At 40.2% G+C, this 20,148-nt stretch overlaps 1 protein-coding gene across 2 annotated transcripts in view; it reads right to left on the bottom strand.

Moving 5' to 3' along the window:
- Window positions 1-8,287: 8,287 nt before the first annotated feature.
- Window positions 8,288-20,148, bottom strand: part of fgfrl1b (fibroblast growth factor receptor like 1b) — a 63,571-nt gene continuing 51,710 nt past the window's right edge. For both annotated transcript variants that reach the window (XM_052154749.1, XM_052154748.1), the window contains 4 exons: window positions 18,462-18,545; window positions 17,969-18,247; window positions 17,402-17,755; window positions 8,288-9,663 (listed from right to left, as the gene is read on the bottom strand). In XM_052154749.1, the coding sequence (XP_052010709.1) occupies window positions 9,278-9,663; window positions 17,402-17,755; window positions 17,969-18,247; window positions 18,462-18,545 (1,103 nt within the window). In that variant the 3' untranslated portion in view covers window positions 8,288-9,277. The remainder of the gene's footprint in view (window positions 9,664-17,401; window positions 17,756-17,968; window positions 18,248-18,461; window positions 18,546-20,148) is intronic.

Below are 20,148 nucleotides of genomic sequence, written 5' to 3' on the forward strand. Positions count from 1 at the left end.
TCGAAGTGTGTAATCCCCTCGGAACATCCCGCAAAATACACAAAGTCACTGCAGTCTATTGGGTGCTAGGAAACAGTCCAGCACATTCACGAACAACATTGACATCTATTTATTTAGCCATTCTTTGTAAAGCAGATGACACAAAGCGATTTGGATTTCAGAAAGTTTTAGAGCCACTGTTAACAGATCTTCAAAGCTTGGAGAAAGATGGTATTTTTATTCCAAGTTTAGGGAAAGTCATCAAAGGCACAGTGGTGAGTGTGGTGGCTGATAATTTGGGAGCTCATTCTGTGGCAGGATTTGTTGAAAGCTTCACAAGGTCATATGTCTGCCGGTTTTGTCTTGGAGAGCGATCGGAATATCAGACTAAAGAAGTAAGATCTGGACATTTTCAGCGGAGAGATAAAGAGCAGCATAGCTTGCATGTTCAGACAGCTTTGTCAAGTCCTACTTGCACTCCTTGCTATGGTGTGAAAAAGCAGTGTGCATTTTCTGAAAAGCTACTTAATTTTGATGTAACATCTGGTTACCCTCCTGACGTTTTACATGACCTTCTTGAGGGTATTGTTCCAGTAGAACTGGCATTGTCATTGCATGTCTTCATCAAAAAGAAATATTTTTCTTTTGTGGATCTAAATAACAGCATTTGTCAGTTCCCTTACAAGTGGAGTGACAGGACAAATCGTCCACATGTGATTCCTGCTAATTTTGCTACAAGAAGATCTGTAGGAGGGAATGCACATGAAAATTGGTGCTTATTGCGTCTTTTGCCTCTCATAATCGGTTTAAAAGTACCTGAGGGTGATGCAGTATGGCAGATGTTAATGACCTTAAAAGACATAGTGGAACTTGTTACATCTCCAGTTCATACAGAGGAGAGCATTTGCTTCCTTGACAGCAAGATATCTGAGCACCGACACCGATTTCTAGAAGTTTTTCCTCTTGAACGGCTCCTTCCCAAACACCACTTTCTTGAGCACTACCCGGAGCTCATTCGGGAATTTGGTCCTTTGGCGGCCTTATGGACAATGCGATTTGAAGCCAAACACAGCTACTTCAAGAAAATTGTCAGACAAACAGGCTGTTTCAGGAACATACTGCTTTCCCTTGCAAATAAACACCAGCTCATGGTTGCATTGCATCTCCATGAAGCAAATGTGATCAAGCCATCACTCTCAGTCACAAAAACATCGCAGGTCTTTTTAGATGTACTCAAGGAGGACATAAAAGATTTAATGCAGTGCAGGTATCCACAGATCACAGTGGTACATGTTGCAAATAACGTGTGCTTTTTGGGCACCAACTATGCACCTGGAATGTTGCTATGTAATGGTTCCACTGCAGGCTTGCCTGACTTTGCCGAGGTGTTACAGATTATCTTGGTTTTTGATGAACTGTTGTTTGTTGTCAGGCTACTAAGCACATGGTACAATGAGCACCTCAGGAGCTATGAGTTGGAGCACACAGGGAACATGCAATTACTTGAGCAGAGAGAAATGGTTGATTTCTATCCCCTGACTGCTTACACTATTGCAGGAAGACGAGTGACTACCTTGAAGCACCATATTTGCCTCTCCTTTTAGGTGTATGATTATTTAAGTTTGAACAATACTGTACCATTATGAATTATTTTATATAAAATTACTTATTTTTTTCTTTCTGGTGCAGTTTCTTTTTGCCTTCTAAGATGTGTATTCCAGCAAAGCTCCGGATAATTTTTGAAGAGAATTATGTCCGAAAATTGGTTCTGCCCTCAGGCATTCCCAGTACTCTTCAAGACCTTACAAGCATTGTCCAAGAAGCATTTAATATTCCAGATTACTTTACTCTGATGTACCAAGACATGGAATTCGGAGGCCAATTTTTCACTTTGAGCTCAATTGAAGATATACAGGATAAGGCTTCGCTGAAAGTGTTGCAAACTGAACCAATCACCCTAAATCTCAGTGCTGTGGAAGCATCGCCTTTACCCGAAGAATCTTATTGCAGGTCGAGCAGTTCTCAAGACACCATTCTGTTGTCTTCCTCTGATGAAAGTGCCACATCATGCCGTTCCCGAACATGGCCAGCCAAGTTTGAAATACCTGCCTTCTCCTTTGATGTGGAACTCATGCTTGAGGCAGGAAACAGAGCTTACCAAAAGGATGGCACCCTCTTGAACAATCCAAGAGTGACAAGTAGCATCCTTGAGAAACTAGCAGAGACAATATTTTGTTACACAGCATACCCAACAGGTATCCAAGTTATGAATGTAGTAGAAGCCTTAGCCGAAAAATACCCATGCCTCAAAGAGCCAGGGCCATTAAATGGCCTCTATGGATGGCAGCAGAGGATCAAATATAAAATGGGCAATTATCGGGCAAAATTAAGAGGCCGTCAGCTTGCTTATCCAGAACTGGAGGTGAACAGTTTGAAAAAAAAGACGACAAATGAAAAGGTTCCCCCCAAAGGCATGAAAAGGGCCAAGAAGGCTGAAGTAAACTACTTGCCACCATTTCCATTTGGGGAAACGGAGGAAACTTTAGAGAAGGAGAGAGTTGATCTACACAGTGAAATTCAGAAGAAAAACAATCAGAGGGTTATTGGTGAGAAAATGGAGAAGACTTTCTCATATCGAAGATTAGAAGTTGTTAACCACTGCCCTGCAGTTCCAGACCTTATGGAGAGATGGCCTGCTCTGTTCAATGAATCTCAGGTAAACCTTTGTTCTCTTTGTCCAGTCCTTTATGCAAGTATGGCTGCAAGATTATTAGAAAGTAATATCTGCCTGTATACGTTTATTTCATTAGTGTAGTGTACATGTAAAATGTGATTATTTAAAAATAATAATTAAGTCTGCAACCTAATTTAAAAGGTGCACATCATTTTGATTGGCATTTTGTTATAATCTTTGTCTTAGGTCAAGGATGAGTTCAGGAGGATAACCACTATTCACCTGGAGCGAACATTTTTGGGAAAACTGGACTTCTATACTCCAAAACTCCTGGCCATCTTTGAGACGAAGGGTGGGGTTGCAGGCACAAAAATAAGAAGTGTGCTGGATTCACTCAGTCAAGTAAAGTGTAAAAGTTTCATATTTACACTCAGATTCTGTGTGATATGTTATGGATAGGGATACTAATTTTAGGAACATTTCTTAATCATAAAATCATTAATGTTAATAATTATTAACAATAAGAACACTAAACTGTAAGCGGTGAACAGCTTGAAACTAAAACAAATAGTTTTCTTTAACCATAGCTTTATTTATACACTGGCTAACCAATCATTCTAATGCAAACATGAAAACTACAAAATGGTATCACAGATAAATTCCTTACTGTTGAAGGATATGTGAAAACATGAAACAGCCACCAAAGTATGTGCATGTAGACTACTATTCTAATATAATTTAAGTAAATGCACTTGATGAGTGTTGATATTTTAATCTTGAATGGATGGTTCACCCAAAAATGAAAATTCTCTCATTTACTCACGCTCATGTTAATCCAGGTGTGGTTGAATTTCTATCTTCAGCAGAACACATTAGAAGAATGTGATCAGACTTATGCAGCTCCAAAAATTACAGACAGTCATAAACGTTATCCATATGACTCCAGCAGTTAAATTAATGTCTACTAAAGTCACATGATTGTGTTTTTGCAAAAAAGATCCTAAATCCTCGCTTCCTGCAAGCTTCATGAGAGCGCACGGTTCACGCTGTTTTTTGTGTTCACGTTGGCCTGTTATGGGAGTAATCTCATGTTCTTCTCACAGATGAGACATCCAGGATAAGTACACAAATGCACCATTGTGAGAAAACAAACAGATACAAATACAGATCTAATCCAAAACCAACAAAGCTTCTGTACAGTGTTCTTACTGCTAAGTTATAAACACTGCTTCTCTTCTGGTTATGTCGCACATACCTCAGTTCTCGCGTGTCTCATGTATGAATGCCATAACATTCATGCTCATAACACTGCTGACTGGAAGCAGGATTTAGAGTTAAATTGCTTTAAATATTTATCTTTTTTGCTTTCAAAAGTGATATCACTTTAGAAGATATTATTTTAACCACTGGATTCACATGGATGGCGTTTCCTGACCGTCTTTGATTTTACATTTTTGGATTTTCAAAAGAGAAATCTCCATTCTTTTGCATTTTAAGGACCTACTAAGCAAAGATATTTATCGTCAAATGTGTTCTGATGAAGAGAGAATATTATAGAACCCTGGGATAACATGAGAGTGAGTAAATGATGAGAGGATTGTCATTTTTGGGTGAACTGACCCTTTAATGTATTTTCAGTTCAGTGTATTTTTAAAACATTCAGGTTGATTAGTATGCATTTTTGAATTGTTTAATTTACTGTTAATAATTTCTTGTTAGAAGATACTGATTCGAGTTCATATAGATCTTGGGATATTTAAGAAAAAAATTTTTTAATTGAAAATAATTAAAATAATAACATGCTGTGTGAATAATATAAATAACATACCTCTACACTGGTGATGGGGAATTAACCTCATGCAGTCTCTGCGAGAACTAACATGATTGTTGCCGTGGATGGTACAGGAAGAAGGTCAGATCAGCAGTGCTTTTTTCATGTTTAACACACTATTATGGTTTATGCTGTATATGAAATTTTCATCTATAGACAAAGTGATTGATGTGTAGAGATAGTCTTGTCTATAACTGTTGGCAAAATCAATAAGCTTTATCAAATCATTAACAACAAATAATCGATCATTGATTATTCATCAACATTCCTAATTAATAGACCATCTGAGTGGTCTGACATCTTGCTGCTTCCTGTCTCTGTAGATGCATGTAGAAGCACACAGTCTTCGATTTGTGTTTTTAACAGCAAATCGAAGATAGGCGAGATGCTATTATCCGCTGCCTCATTATCTTTCTGGGAGAATCATCTGAGGAGCTCATCAAAGACTACCAGGTACATTTTTACATTTCTTCTTATTTCTTCTATTATTTCAAAAATAGTTGTGTACATTCAGAACAGATTGTCTGTGGGGACTTTAAATTTCACCTACTGAATCACTTCATGCACATTCAAAGACAACATGCAATATATTGGATGGTATTGTGATCACTTCACACTGATGTGTATTTGACAGGATGTCAGCAAAGACATAATCAAAGATGGCTTCACTGAACATGTGATGAAGATCATTGTACTTGGCAGCACTGCAGCAGAGGAAGGTTCCACTCCAGCCGACGTGATCATTGTCATTGAGGGAACTGAGTTGCTGGTTGGATGTAAAAATCTCACAAATGCGTGTCTTCTACTCATGGGTTTAATTTACTCCCTGAACTTGAGCTATCCCTCAAAGTTGAGAAGCACATTTGAAGTGTTTCAAAAGATCTTTCTTGAGCTGGATGTTCTAAAATTTTCTCCAAAAGTTAACTCTTTGCGCACTAAGCTACTAATGTAAGTCTGTTAGTTGTGGACACTCAAAATTTGCACTTTTACACTTTTATTTGTTCCATTGTGCAGAAAGTAATTGTGTTCTAAAAAGTTTTTCTTCATGTACTATAGTGAAAAAGAGACAAAACTAAAGCGATGGGGAGATGTAAAGGCAGATAGATCCAGATATAGGTTCTCTGAACAAAGATGTAAAAGAGATGTGGACAGATGTGTGTTGTTTTATTCTACCCTTTCTCTTATCCTTTGACACAAATATTAATGTATTTAAAAATACATTTGTTATTGTTTTTTTACTGTTTTAACAAAATGTATTAAATATATTTTGAAGTAAAATGTCTGATTGTCTGTCAATTCATGTTATTTGCTTTTGTTCAGATATTATTAAACAGTATCATTATTAATACTTAAAAAATGAATACAACTAATGTTTAAAAAATCTTGTTAAAAGTCAAGTTAATATTACTTAGGCATTTCAAAAAGATAAATGGGACTTTTTAGTAAAAAATACATTGAAATGCTAGTACATTTAGCTGTTTGTATGGCTTAATTCAGTGCTACATGGCTTCAGTAAAGTGTACAAACTAAGAGTCAGTAAAATTTGCTTGAAGCAGAGTATTGCAAAGTTAAATTGACTTGAGAATTTCTAATTAAAAGCCACCAAGAATTGTGTGTAACCTTTACTTCAAATTAAGGTCTGTTAAATTTACTAACAATTTCTGCGTGGAAATTGTTTCCTAGGTTTTTTCAAGTAAACCCCACTCCAAATTTTTTTCAGTGCACCTCTGATCTTTGAGAAAAGGCCAATGGGAAACTCCCCGGACATAAGGGTATAAAAGGAGCTGGAATGCAACCACTAATTCAGGTTTTGTGCTGAGGAGCCGAGACAAGGTTCTGGCCATTTCAGTGGGTACCATCCACAAACAACGTCTCTGCGTGGGTAGCGCCCAGACAAATGAGACAGCGATCGTGGCTGTCAGAAGCGGAGAGATAGCGAACGCAACCAGTAATAATACACAAACGAAAAAGGCATCTTGAAATAGACAGTTTCGTAGGTGCCACTCTTTTAGAAGGAAATATATTATTTTAGAGGAAGAATATATACTCGTTTAGCTGCTGAAGCGCCCTGGGGTTTTCTCGGTGCAAGAGGAGGAGAAACCGCTGAAATGTGCCATAAATCCAACAGCTTCACTGGATTCAGAGGTGAATGGATCGGCAGAGTAATTCAGCTCACTGAACACAACTGCTCGGCTACGAAGAAAAAATTTGAATGAGTTGTTGCATTCCAGCTCCTTTTATACTCGTTTATCCGGGGGAGTGGGATGCAAATTCCACTCGCCAATTCCCATTGACCTTTTCTCAAAGATCAGAGGTGTTTGGAGCTCCCAAGAGCGGTCCCTTCTGTCACTTAATCAACACAATGTCGAGTTGAAGGGGAACTACATTTTTGATACATTTATTTTTTGTGACCTGTTGTATGCCACACAGCAATTTCCTGATGAAATGAACACAAAAGGCTCTAAAACAACAATTCCTTTTATCCCCTTTCACTCAAATCATGAGTAAAACTGCAGATTATGAGTTCATGAACACTTTTCGCTCTGTTCTATCTTATGACATATAAACACCTACTAACCAACTACTTAACATTTACAAGCTTGTTTAAATGTTATCAAATTGTGCAGTAGCTCAACTGAAAGTGTTGCATTTCCGATAAAAAGGACCGGGGTAAGAGTCCTGAAGAGCATTCGAGTCAGCACGTGAGCCGAAAGTGTCATCAGAACATGTGTTTTTCATGTCACAGTTGCTTTTTCTGACACTATTAGATAGGTTTAGGTTTAAGAAAATTGCCACAGAATTATTTGTCATAATTCATTTGCACCACTGCCCTCCTGAGGCTGACCAAGAATTGCTTTAATGATTGTAAATAATTGTTTACCATTGATTCCATTTCACTGAGATCAAGTAAGGGGAATGAACATATGCAACTTTTGATTCGCACGAAGCTCAAAGAACCCTCGGTTGTGTTTCAGTGGAGAACAATTTACTAGTGGAGATACTGTCTGAAATCAAGAATAATCTGCTTTGATTTTCCATGTAATAACCAAAGATGACACTAAAGATGATGTATTTACATAGACCAGACATCTCTTAACTAAAACGTTTATTTTAGCTCTATTTAAATAATAATTTGTAAAGATTTTCTAAATAGCCAAAGTTTTTCTTCATAGTCAGTTAACAGGTAGAGAAGAACTATTGTTTGCCACTGTATTGAGTGGTGATACCAAAGATTGCCTCTAGATGGCACACTTTCCTTGTATACATGCCCCTGTAATTGGTTTGGTAGGTACTGACAGTTCTTCTAATACTTGGAAATATACTTCCAATACTTCCAATCAGTATAAACTTTTACCCCCTTCTTTTTTTTTTCTTGTAAAAGGTAAAACGTCACCACTCACCTCATGGGGCTTTTGGTGTCGGGAGAGAATTTTTCTTGCCTTTGTAGTCCACAGGGAAAAGAGAGGAAACAATCTTACGAACTGTAGCCCATCTGTGTAACCCTATCAAAATATTAACACCAACAAATACTGCTGATAATATTTCCCTTCGTTCCTGGTGTCGAAAAGTATAACTTGATTTTCTCATTGCATTCCTCAGCCGTTGAACTAACAGTGGTGTGAGGCCATATAAGGGAGGGCGCGCAGAGTCAACAGCCACTGCGGTGGCATCCAACTTTTAATTCCCACCAAAAACATGCAAACTTTTGTGTGAACTGTTTGGGGAAAGACTGAACGCACAGGGGAAAATAGAAAATTATTTATTTCTTACAAAAATATTATTGAAATACACTTAGATGAGCACCAAAGTAAAATTGCAGCATGCAGTATCTTAGAAAAACATTGACATATTATAACATTTATAGACTGAAGAGATTTGTATTCTGCAGACAGCATGGTTCTGAGTAGAGTTTTTGGGAGATGGAAAATTTATTATCATCAAACAGTAATGGTTACAGGTCCATCTATAAGTTGCAATGATGAGTAATCCTATACAATGTGTTTGAAATAAAAAATACATTTGCTCATTTTTCAATTAGCAAACAATGTGATTGCATTGACATAGACAAGGTACAATAAAATAATACTGCAATTATCAGAACGTTGAGCTTGAATACATACACAAAAGTACCTTTGAATGCTAATAAAACAGATGCCCTTACCCCCTTTCCATTTATCCATACATAGTCATCCATACAGTCTCCCTGACATTAGTACATCATCTCCTTGCATAATTTCTTCACAATATAATGTTGCAAAACATAAAGCAAACAAACAAGAAAAAAACACATCTCACTAATTTACTGAGAGAAAAATTAAAAACACTTTGTAAACAGACTTGCTAGTGCCACTAGCTTTCTCTCAACAGATACCATCACAGTTTGTCCAAATATAAAATATTTCCACTGCACTTCCTGTGTAATGCTAGGCTTTTCAAAATCAGAGGGTCCCATTATTTTTCTCAGAGTTTTAGTTTGGTTGCTTTGATTCACTCATTTAACAATCACGTTTTTAAAATCGAAAGAACCTTGAAGAAAATTTAGGTCCACTGCAGCTATACTCAATGCGAAACATTTTCCCTGACCTGAGAGATTTCAACACACATGGTGTGTGTTTCACTGATCCACATTGTGCTATTGAAAAGCTTCTTTTTAGCAATACTCATGGGTCATTCCACTTTGCTTCCTGTCTTTTGTAGTTCTACAGTACAATTGTGGTCCTCAAGCGGTGGCCCTTAGCTCAAGAGAACATAAGCAGCAGCACTGGTCAACTGATGAAGCCATTGGTAACTGGTTAACACTGGTAATGGAAATGCTGGTGCACTTTACCCTCCATGTGGGCATGGGAGTGTGTGTGGGTGTGAGTGTGCAGGTCCGTGTAGACCTTGGTATAAATCTTTGGTGGACCATTGAGAGATGGGGGCCCCATTCCCATTAGTCTCTGGTTGGGTAGGTCAGGGCTGAGGCTGTTAGGCATGCTGAGTTTTTTGCCTTGAATGTGGTGGTCTCGATAGGTCATCGATCTGGGAGGCAAAGCGCTCTGACGCCTACGGCTGTGACACAACCAGAGCACGATTGCTCCTACGATGAGGAGGGCTGCAGCTGGGATGCCAATGATCAATGGCCAGGGAAGGCCAGGGCTAATGTGGCGAGGAATAACAGGCTTTTCCACCTTGGGATCTGTAAAAATACTCAGCAATTTAGAAATTAGGTAGAGGCTCCAAAGCAAGAGTTTATGTGATGGAAATTAGCTCAATAATGCCACCCAGAATTTATAGAGGAATTACAGATATGTGAACAAAGTTGGCATGTTACATTGTAGGATTGTACGGATAATCATATCAATTAGAGCAGGGGTTCTCAACCTTTTGCAAGCTGGGCCCCCCCAAAGCTGGTTCATTGCAGTTGGGGCCCCAGTGCCCCCCGCCCCACCCCATGCTTTATTGTTGTTATTATTATTATTATAATTGGCAGTAGCACCAGACTTCTAATGTGAGCTTGCAGGCATTATTATCATTATGAGTAGTAGTAGGCCATCATTACTAGGCTATTGCTATATAATTATATGAGGTTACATGCTTTATTGTTGTTATTATTATTATTATTATCTCATCATCAGTAGGCCTATTATCATTACTAGGCTATTGCTATAATTGGGAATTGACACCAGACCTCTGATATTAATTTATGCTTTATTATTGTTTTTATTACTAGGCCTAATAGTAGGCATCATCTGCATTTTTTACAGAAGCTTGCTGGTAGGTGATGTTAATGTGAGACCTGAGCCTGCTTTGCCTTGCAAAGATCCTCAATTCTTGGCTCAATGTTTGATAAACATAGCCTCAAATCATCCTCGATTTGTGCACGATTGCGGTATTTCGTTTTGAGTGCACTCATTTTTGAGAATCCTGCCTCACACAAATATGTCGACGCGAAAGGAAGGAAAATCTTCAAGGCGACGTCACAGAGTTCAGGGTATTCCTGCATCAATGCTGCCCAGAATGACGAAAGAGGGCAGGAGCTAAAGAGTTCCTTCAGTCTACTGTCACTCTTCAGCTCAATAAGCTGTTCCTGCATATCAATTTATAGCTTGTTTGCTGTGCACACAAATCACTCACGTTATTATTAGCCATTTGCAGTATAAAACCACATTGGAAAAAGAAAATGTGCAAGAAGCTCAAGGTGCAACGTCAACACATAAAAGGACATAACATAAAACAGACAAGCAAATGCCACATAAAACTCAATAATAAAACACCGTACAATAAAATCCATACATTGATTTAAAGTGCCTGATTTAAAGTGCTTTGTTTAAAGTGATCACAGCTTGGGGAAAGAAACTGTTTAAATGAAGATCAGTAGAACATTTGACAGAGCGATACCTTCTCCCTGAGGGAAGCATCTCGAAGAAGGCCCTTGCAGGATGGCCTGAATCATCATTAACAATTTTTAAAGCTTGATCCAAAAGTCTAGCTTTATATGTAACCTCCAGAAGCAGCAAAGTGCAGCCAATAGTCCCACTGGCTGAACGAACCACTTTGTTCAAAGCCTTCTTCTCTTTCAAGGTGAGATTACCAAACCACACAGTAATACAACTAGTTAGAACACTCTCAATTACACAGTAGTAAAAATTCAGAAGAATCTTAGTATTTTGGGTGAACTCTCGAAGCCTACATAAAAAGAAAAGGCGCTGTCTCGCTTTCTTAGCAATGTTAGTTGTATTAGAGCTCCAGTTCAAATCATGAGAAAGAGTCACACCCCAAAATTTACATTTCTCAATAATCTGCACATTTGAATCATCGATAGTAATAGGCACCTGATTCCTATTGTGACCAAAATTAATAACAAGTTCACACGTTTTTGAAGTGTTCAAAAGCAAGTTGTTTTCCTTACTCCATTGAACAACCTTCTCCACCTCCTTACGATAATGAGATTCATCGTTTAAACTGATCTGCCCAATGATTGTTGTATCATCTGCATATTTGATTATCACATTATTAGCACTGGATGCTTCAAGGTCATGAGTATACAATGTGAACAATAGGGGGCTCAAGATACACCCCTGCGGTGAACCAGTGCTAACATACAGCTCATCTGAAATGCAACCATTGATTTTGACCCTTTGTGGTCGACTAGTAAGAAAATTAAAAATCCATTTACAAATGGCATCATCGAGTCCAAGACATTTCAGTTTGTGAAAGAGCTTTGTTGGGACCATTGAATTAAAAGCAGAACTATAATCTATAAATAGCATTCTAGCATATGATTTATGTACATCTAGATGCTTATAGACAGAGTTTAAAGCAAAGGAAATGGCGTCCTCAACACTTCTGTTTTTCTTATATGCAAATTGTAGTGGGTCCACAGACACAGGGATTTGATCTTTGATAAAGTCCAACAACAACCGCTCAAAGGTTTTCATCAGGACAGATGTGAGGGCCACTGGCCGATAGTCATTCAGACTCGTCACAGGTGTCTTCTTGGGCACTGGAATTATAAATGATCTTTTAAAGCTAACTGGAACAGTACACCTCACCAGTGACATGTTGAAAAGATCAGTCAGAACAGGACTATGTTGCTCGGAGCACAGTTTAAGGACACGTGGAGAAATACCGTCCGGTCCAGGTGCCTTCCTCACCTTTGTCCTGGACAAGATCCTTTGAACGTCCTCCTGAATGATGGTAAAACTCTGCTCATTACAAGCAGGAAAAACAACAGGTTCAACATTTCCAATCTCAAAATGACAATAAAACTTATTTAGTTTGTTTGACAAGGATGGATCAACATTGGGACTGGATCCTCCTCTAGTTTTCCAAGCGGTGATAGAATTTAACCCTCGCCACATACGTCGTGGGTCCGCCTCCATGAAATGTCCCTCTATCTTAGCTCCATAGGCTCATTTAGCAGCTTTAATTGACCGCTCCAAAGAATATCTGGACAACTTATAAGCAGCAGCGTTACCAGATTTAAAAGCCACGGCCCGCTGTTGTATTTTCTTATTCACATCACCATTGTACCACGGGTTCTGACTAGCATACTGTTTTGTTACCTTTTTTGGAACACATCACAATCAATGCAGAAATCAATGTACCCAGTCACTGCATCACAATACTCATCCAAATTTTCTGAACGGAACACAGACCAATCAGTAGCATCAAAGCATCCTTGTAGTTTCACTTCACTCTCCTTCGTCCAGCACTGAACAATACATGACTAAGGTTTTAATTGTTTACTCCTCTGTATATATGTAGGAAGAAGTAACACAGAGGAGTGATCTGATTTTCCAAAGGCTGGTCTGAGACTAGATTGATAAGCAGATTTTACATTACTGTAACAGTGATCCAGGATATGTGCTCCCCTAGTGGGATGTTTAACATGCTGATAGTAGTTGGGAAAAGCAGTTTTAAAATTACTCTTATTAAAATCACCAGCTACTATAACCACAGCATTAACATGGGAGTTCTCAAATTTGTGTACAATGTCACTTAATTCCCGCAAGGCAACAGAAATGTCCGCCCGCGGATGTATGTAAACACCACACAGGAACACTACCGAAAACTCCCGTGGGAGATAAAAGGGGCGGCATTTCAAAATAAGACATTCCAAGTTAGCGTTGCAAGTTTTGTACACGATGACACAATCCGTGCACCAAAGTTCATTAATTAAAAAACACACACCTCCACCCTTCGATTTCCCGGTGCGCTCCTTCACCCTGTCTGAGCGGTGGACAGAGAAACTGGCAGCTGGAAAGAAGAGTCCGGCACGCCGCTGTGTAGCCACGTCTCTGTCAGACAAAACACGGAGCAGTTCCGGGCCTGAGTCTTAATGCGGCTCAGCAGGTCGTCCGTCTTGTTCGGCAATGACTGAACATTCGCCAGGTAGATGGACGGCAGCGGGATCCTCGACTGGCGGCTGCGCAGCTTCACAAGCAACCCCCCTCGCTTCCCTCGGTGTCTGCGCTTCCGCCGCTGGTAGCCTGTAGTATCCCCACTCAGGGGCTCAGATGTACAGCGTGTGTGGCGATACCTCCGCCCAGTCCCTTCGCTCTGCTCCCGACCTCCTCGACCCGAGTCCTGGCCTTGCTTGCCTCGAATAGGGCACGCATTGAAATCAGCACACCTCAGACCAGTATTGACAGATGACAATCCACAAACTTCCTCACGAATCCTCAGAAGTGTCTCGCGGCCATAGCTTAAAGTGGCAAGTGCATCAAAGATAAAAACAAACATAAAACAGACAGCACATAGAAGAGCTTTTGCTACGGCGCCATGCTTCGGCGCCATTTTGTGAGACAGAGAGGTCCCTTCAGTAATTTGCGCTGGCACGGAAATTGCAATTAGAATAAGTCTAGAACCCACGCAAATGAGCGATAATCCTCTTTAAAGTACGTTGCAAATTGTTTTCTCATTGCTGACAGGTGCTCAGACGCTGATTGAAATAGGGAGGAGAAATCGTGTGACGTGCCTGCATCAGTGATAAAGTCTGCAAGGCTGGGGAACATGTCGCAGTTCCCTCGACTGATGCGGCCATGCCAGAGGTCTAGTTTTTGTGTGAAGGCATGCACTTTGTCTGCAAGGAGCAAAATATGAGTTTCGCGGCCTTGCAAAGACAGGTTGAGGCCATTCAAGCGGTCAAATATATCGAACAAATAGGACAGAGACGCAAGCCACATAGTGTCATCCAGATGCTTCGCCAGATCTGATTTGATTTCTGTCAAAAAACACTTCACCTCCTCTCGCAGCTCATACAACCGCTGTAACACCCGCCCCCTGGAGAGCCAGCGAACTTCAGTGTGCAGAAGCAGCTGTTCGTGCCCTGACCCCATCTCCTGGCAGAGGACCCCAAACAAGCGAGAGTTTAGCGGCCGTGATTTGATGAGATTTATTATTTTCACGGATTGGTTCAGCACGGAGTCAAGAGAACCGGCATTTTTTTTAGCAGCTAGTGCTTCGCGATGGACCATGCAATGTGTCCATTTCACAAGTGGAGCTACTTGCTGAACGCGAGCAGCTAGGCCACGCTCACGCCCCGTCATTGCCTGCGCACCATCCGTGCATAGGCCAACGCATCGGTCCCAAGCCAAACCATTTTCACGGATAAAAATATCAAGGACATTGAAAATGGCTTCTCCTGTAGTGTGCGACTGAAGAGGCCGGCAAAACAGGACATCCTCCTCAATCGCCTTGTCCCGCAGATACCTGACATAGGTGAGGAGCTGTGCCTGCCCAGCAATATCAGTGGATTCGGTCCAGCTGCAGTGCATAGTAAGGACTCTTTTTATGAACTCTATCAGTTGCTCTCTGATATCATTGGACATGTCTACAATTCTCCTAGCGACTGTGTCATTGGACAGTGGTACTGCACCCAGTTTGGCTGCTGCACTATCGCCTATCATTATTCTGCACATGTCTTGCGCTGTATGCATTGTATGCGGTTTACCCAGTTTACCGATCCTTTTGGCCACTACATACGATGCCTCCAAAAACTGTTTAGACACAGTGCTGTGCACTGAAATGGTTGCCTGTTGCTGATGGAGGCCATCAAGCTTTCTTTTAAAATATTCAGCTGGTTTATTTTTAATGCCAGCATGCTTTGTTTCGAGGTGCCTTTTTAATTTGCAGGGCTTCATACTGTCGTTTGCCAGCACCTCGGCACACACGACACACTGAGGTCTCAGATCAGCCGTGACTGTAAACCCAAATTGCAGGTATGCTTCATCGTACCTTCGAAGCTTTTTTGCAGCTGGTGGTGCGTCGGTTGGCTTGTTGGTCCTCACAAGAAATTTCTCCATTTTTATGTGTTTTCAATAAAGTTTAGGCAATATGTAACTGTGTGTGTGGTGTATGTTGAGAGACGTATCAGGGGCTAATCAGTCGGGACTTAGGCACAATCTTTAATTAAACGAACAAAATAATTATTTTGCAGACAATTCAGATTTTATTTTAATACTTAACGATTGTAGTCCTCGTCAGTGAGTGTGTGTGTGTGTGTGTGTGTGTGTGTGTGTGTGTGTGTGTCTTAGTCGTGTGGGTAGTTTTAGCTAAGTGTAGCTACTGCCTAGCAGTTAAAAAAAATACTGGCTAGGGCTGAGATTTCATCTAATCTTAAAAAAGAATGTTTGTGGGTTTAGTCTTTAAAAAGAATGTTGGGGTTTTGTAGTAAAGGCCTATGTAAATCGAGATTGATAAGACTAGCGAGAGCTGGCACAAGCGAACTTGGCAAGAGACTAGACTAGAGTGAATGGAAAGCTATGTCGTGAGTCAATTTAAATGCAGTGATTTATTTTTGTGTGAGAGTGAGTGAACATTTACATTTATACCCCGCTCTGTAAGCCAGGGCGGGAACGGCGGCGGCCATGCGCATGCGCGATTCATTTGCAGCCTGGACGCGGAGGGGTGTGTGTCTCCTCTCTACTCTGACTGCTGCGCGAGGCTACTGAGAGACTGACCGCCTGTGAGTGCTTTTGGACGGGAGAGGGGCTCGCGGCAGCACCCGCTGTTCGTTGAGCACAGTAGGCCTAACTGCAGAGTGAATCGTGCTTTCGAGTCTCCAAACACCACAAAAGTCTCCAAAAACACCAGTAAAAGTCACATTTAAAAGTGTGCAAGGAATAACGTCACAGAGAAAAAGGTCCATTTATAAAAATAGTGGGAAATGACATCTGTTATATAAAGCAACTTATTTGCAGTTAATTGTTATTTCTACCTCTTTCCAGTCACAGAGCACTTTATTTTGAGAGTTGTTTAAGTGAGAGAAGATCCTGTAACTTAGTGTAGTTTGGGGGAAATTGTAATGTTTAATAATTTATTTTATTATGAAAATAACATGTTGCATTGAAGAAAGGTAGATTTTGTTTGTATATGCGGTCAATAATAGTTCTTAGAAAGAAAATCGGAATCTGAAAAAATCGGTATCGGCAGGTCACACTTGCAAAAAATCAGAAATCGGAATCGGCCAAGAAAATTGCAATCGGTGCATCTCTACTCGAAAGCCTATCAGCATTGAGATTGCCCGGATGTTACTGACGTACTCACATGGTAGCAATTTATGAAAAAATTGTTGTAGCGGTGTCAGTGCACCCGAAATTGCATGACACAACATCATACATGTACAGAGACTGGATGAAAAAAGACATCGCTTGGAGGAAAGTGAGCGAGGAAGTTGGACTACCTGGTGAGTTCTGAAAATTTACGCGTCTACTTGATTCCAGCTATTGGTTGTACTTTACTATGAACCAAGTCGAAGAAGCCCCTCCTCCTGTCCTTTTCCGGAAGAGAAGGGGGAATACTCGAGGGTTTGCGTTACTCGCACGAACACGAGTTTAAACACACATTTATAAACCAGCGGTCAAACTCGCACGAGCAATGCGAGGTGAAAATTTTCTCTGCGTTGTATGTGAATGCACATTTCCCTTAACCAGCACCTAAACCTAACCGATAGTATAGAAAAAGCACATTTAAAAAGCACATGAAATACACATTTTCTGAAGCAATCACATGATTTTGTGTCACTTATATGACACTTCCGTGTCAGCTTGTGTGCTTGACTGGATTGGGATTTTTGATCACCCGCTAAGGGAAAACCATAAGTCTGAATAGTTAGAAAAGACATAGCACACTAAGTAAGAACAGTCTGAAAGTCAGAGCAGAGTCTGGTGGATGTAGTCTGAAAGCTATAAGGGGAGTTACATTTAATCATATTGGTCTTAGTTTAAAGTTTTTCAAAAACACCTACAGTAAACAATGTCTGTAGAATAACAGTAATAAAGACAACATAATGATTGTCTGTAGAATAATAGTAATAAAGACAACATAATGATTAGCTTTATTTTTTATTTTTTTTTATTTTTTTTGAGGACAGTAAAATGTCCTCGTAGACAGTATAACAAATGCTTTTATGTCTACAATATTTTACTAACCTGAGAGTACAGACAGGTAGGCACTGCGGAAGCTATAGCCCATGGTATTAGCCCCTAGACAGATATACATTCCAGCATCCTCATCTCGAGCTTTGACAATGGCCAGCTTGTTGAGGTAGGAACCATCAGGTCTAGACCAGACATCTCCAGTGGGAAGCACTACAAAATGCTGCCCTCCTACCTCCAGTGTGGAGTTATAGCGCCCCTCTGTGCCAGGATCAACTCGCTTCAGCCACTGGATAACTGGCTTCACATCACTGTGAACTTTACACTGGAAAGAGGCTGTTCCACCAAACTCTACAGTTGTGTTGACGGGGTGACTGCCAGTGAGAATGGGTTTTGAGTTGGTGCGCTCTGAGGAGAAAAGAATGTAAATCAAAACAACTGTGAATATGCAATCTAAACTGCCATAATTTTCTGTCCTCTCTCCACTAACAATATCAATAAAAGTTGTAAAAAGAAACCCGATACAGCACCTCTTGAATTTGGTATGGAATGTTTGGTAAATTGCTGAAGAAACTATTAAATTATCCTTTGTAAACATCTAATCAAAGAACTTTAACTCACCAATTACATCCACCTTATATGTGGCATTGATGTACCCGGCTACATTGGAGACATGACATGTGTACTTGGCGCTGTCCTGAGGCTGCAAGTTCTTCAGAGTCAGAGTCCACTGCGGCCGTTTACTGTGGAGCAGGCCTGGCAGCTGGGTCTGGTCTTTCCACCATGTAATGATCGGAGTTGGATTGCCAGTGGCCAAACATTTTAGTCGCACTGTGCTGCCAACTGGCTGCTCTAGCACTCGCCTGCGCATCTTTGTAGGCTGGCTGAAGCATGGCTTCTCTGCAGAGGAAATGAAAACATTTACAGCATGAGGCTATGACTGGATGACAACCCCATTCTGTTAGGTAGTCAGACATCTTAATCATTGATGAAATTACTGTCTGTTTGCGTTAAGCACTTGAAGGAGGCTGACATGAGCACAGCCCATGCTGGTGACCTCATGTATAGAATATCACAGAGTGAAAGTTGGGGAGGGTGTCTATGATTAACTAACCCCATTGCTGTCCAGTCGGGTCCTGCAGGATGAGCTCTGGGTTTGGTTCTGCTGCGGCAGGGGGAGACTGGTTCTGTGTCATGGCTGCATAAAAGATACAATCCAAAGTAAAAGAGCATAAGAAGTCTTAGTTTTACCAGATTAAACATGGTTTATGTTTTATTTTATGTTTAACACTTCACAATCCAAATAATCAGAACCAAAATTCTCTGAAGAATGAGAAAATTGTTTTGAGGAAATAATGATTATGCATTACTACAATACTTCACTGTAACATTTGAACACGTTTTCTAACTATGATCATCTCTAATATCAGCCTGTCAAAATTATTTTCTAATTTCTGTAAAACATAAAAGAAGAAAAGATACATTTATTATTATTAAATACTCAAAATAAAGTTATATGGCCTTTAGTCCATATCTGTAAGCTTCAAAGCCATCTATATGCTTGCATACAAAAAAAACCACACACATCTAAAACAGCAGATTACCAGTTCATAAACACTTTTCGCACTGTTCCTCACACAATGCTAACTTATGACATTTATCACTTTTACTAGTACAGTACATGTATAATCAAAACACACTCAAAACGGTGGAGATGATTGTGGACTTTAGGAGGAACACCCCAACATTGACCCCCCTCATCATTTTAAACAGCACTGTGGCAGCATTGGAGTCATTCAGGTTCCTGGGCACTACCATCTCACAGGACCTGAAGAAGGCCCAGCAGAGGTTGTACTTCCTTTGCCAGTTGAGGAAGTTCAACCTGCCACAGGAGCTGCTAATCGAGTTCTACTAAGCAGTCATTGAGTCTGTCCTCTGTACTTCAATAACTGTCTGGTTTGGTTCAGCAACGAAATCGGACATCAGAAGACTACAAAGTTTATTAGTTGCCCTTTGCCCTCCCTTCAAGAACTGTACAATTCCAGCAAAAAGAGCTGGTAAAATCACTCTGGACCCCACTCACCCAGCCCACTACTTTTTTAAACTGTTGCCTTCTGGCCAATGCTACAGAGCACTGAGAACCAGAACCGTCAGGCACAAGAAAACATTTTTCCCCCTCAGGCTATCCATCTCATGAACAGTTAAAACTAAACTATAATTATGTGCAATACACAATCTAGTCAATTATATTATTTAACATATCCTACCTCTTCTGCATTACATTCCCTTGAACTGTATATTACAGGTTTGTATTTGTACATAGTATATGTATATTTTTGTCTTATTGTGTATTTCTGTATATATTTCTATTTCTATTCACTCTTTATTTTAATTAAAAATTTGTATTATCTCTGTCTTGTATTGTTTGTGCACTGGAAGCTTCTGTCACCAAGAAAAATTCCTTGTATGTGGAAGCATACTTGGCAATAAAGCTCATTCTGATTCTTCTGATTCTGACAATCAATGGAAACCAAATCTGCAAATGCATCTTATTGTTTGCCAAGGATGAAGAAGGTCTTTAGTACTGTAAGTTCAAGTGTTCAGGTGTGCAGCTTGTGATTTACCTAAAGCTTATTGTTATTTACAAACAGGGGGATTTGACAGGGCAGAGGGCGGGGCCAGGTCGTGATTATACAAACCAGGTCCCTTATCAGTCTAATTAAGCCTCCGAGAGGAATAAAGGCTGACTGCGGGAGGTGATGCGACGAGAAAGAGTTTGTTTACGGTCAGCTTACCGTCAT

The sequence above is a fragment of the Xyrauchen texanus genome, chromosome 23 (genome assembly GCF_025860055.1).
Source record: "Xyrauchen texanus isolate HMW12.3.18 chromosome 23, RBS_HiC_50CHRs, whole genome shotgun sequence".
Lineage (NCBI taxonomy): Eukaryota > Metazoa > Chordata > Actinopteri > Cypriniformes > Catostomidae > Xyrauchen > Xyrauchen texanus.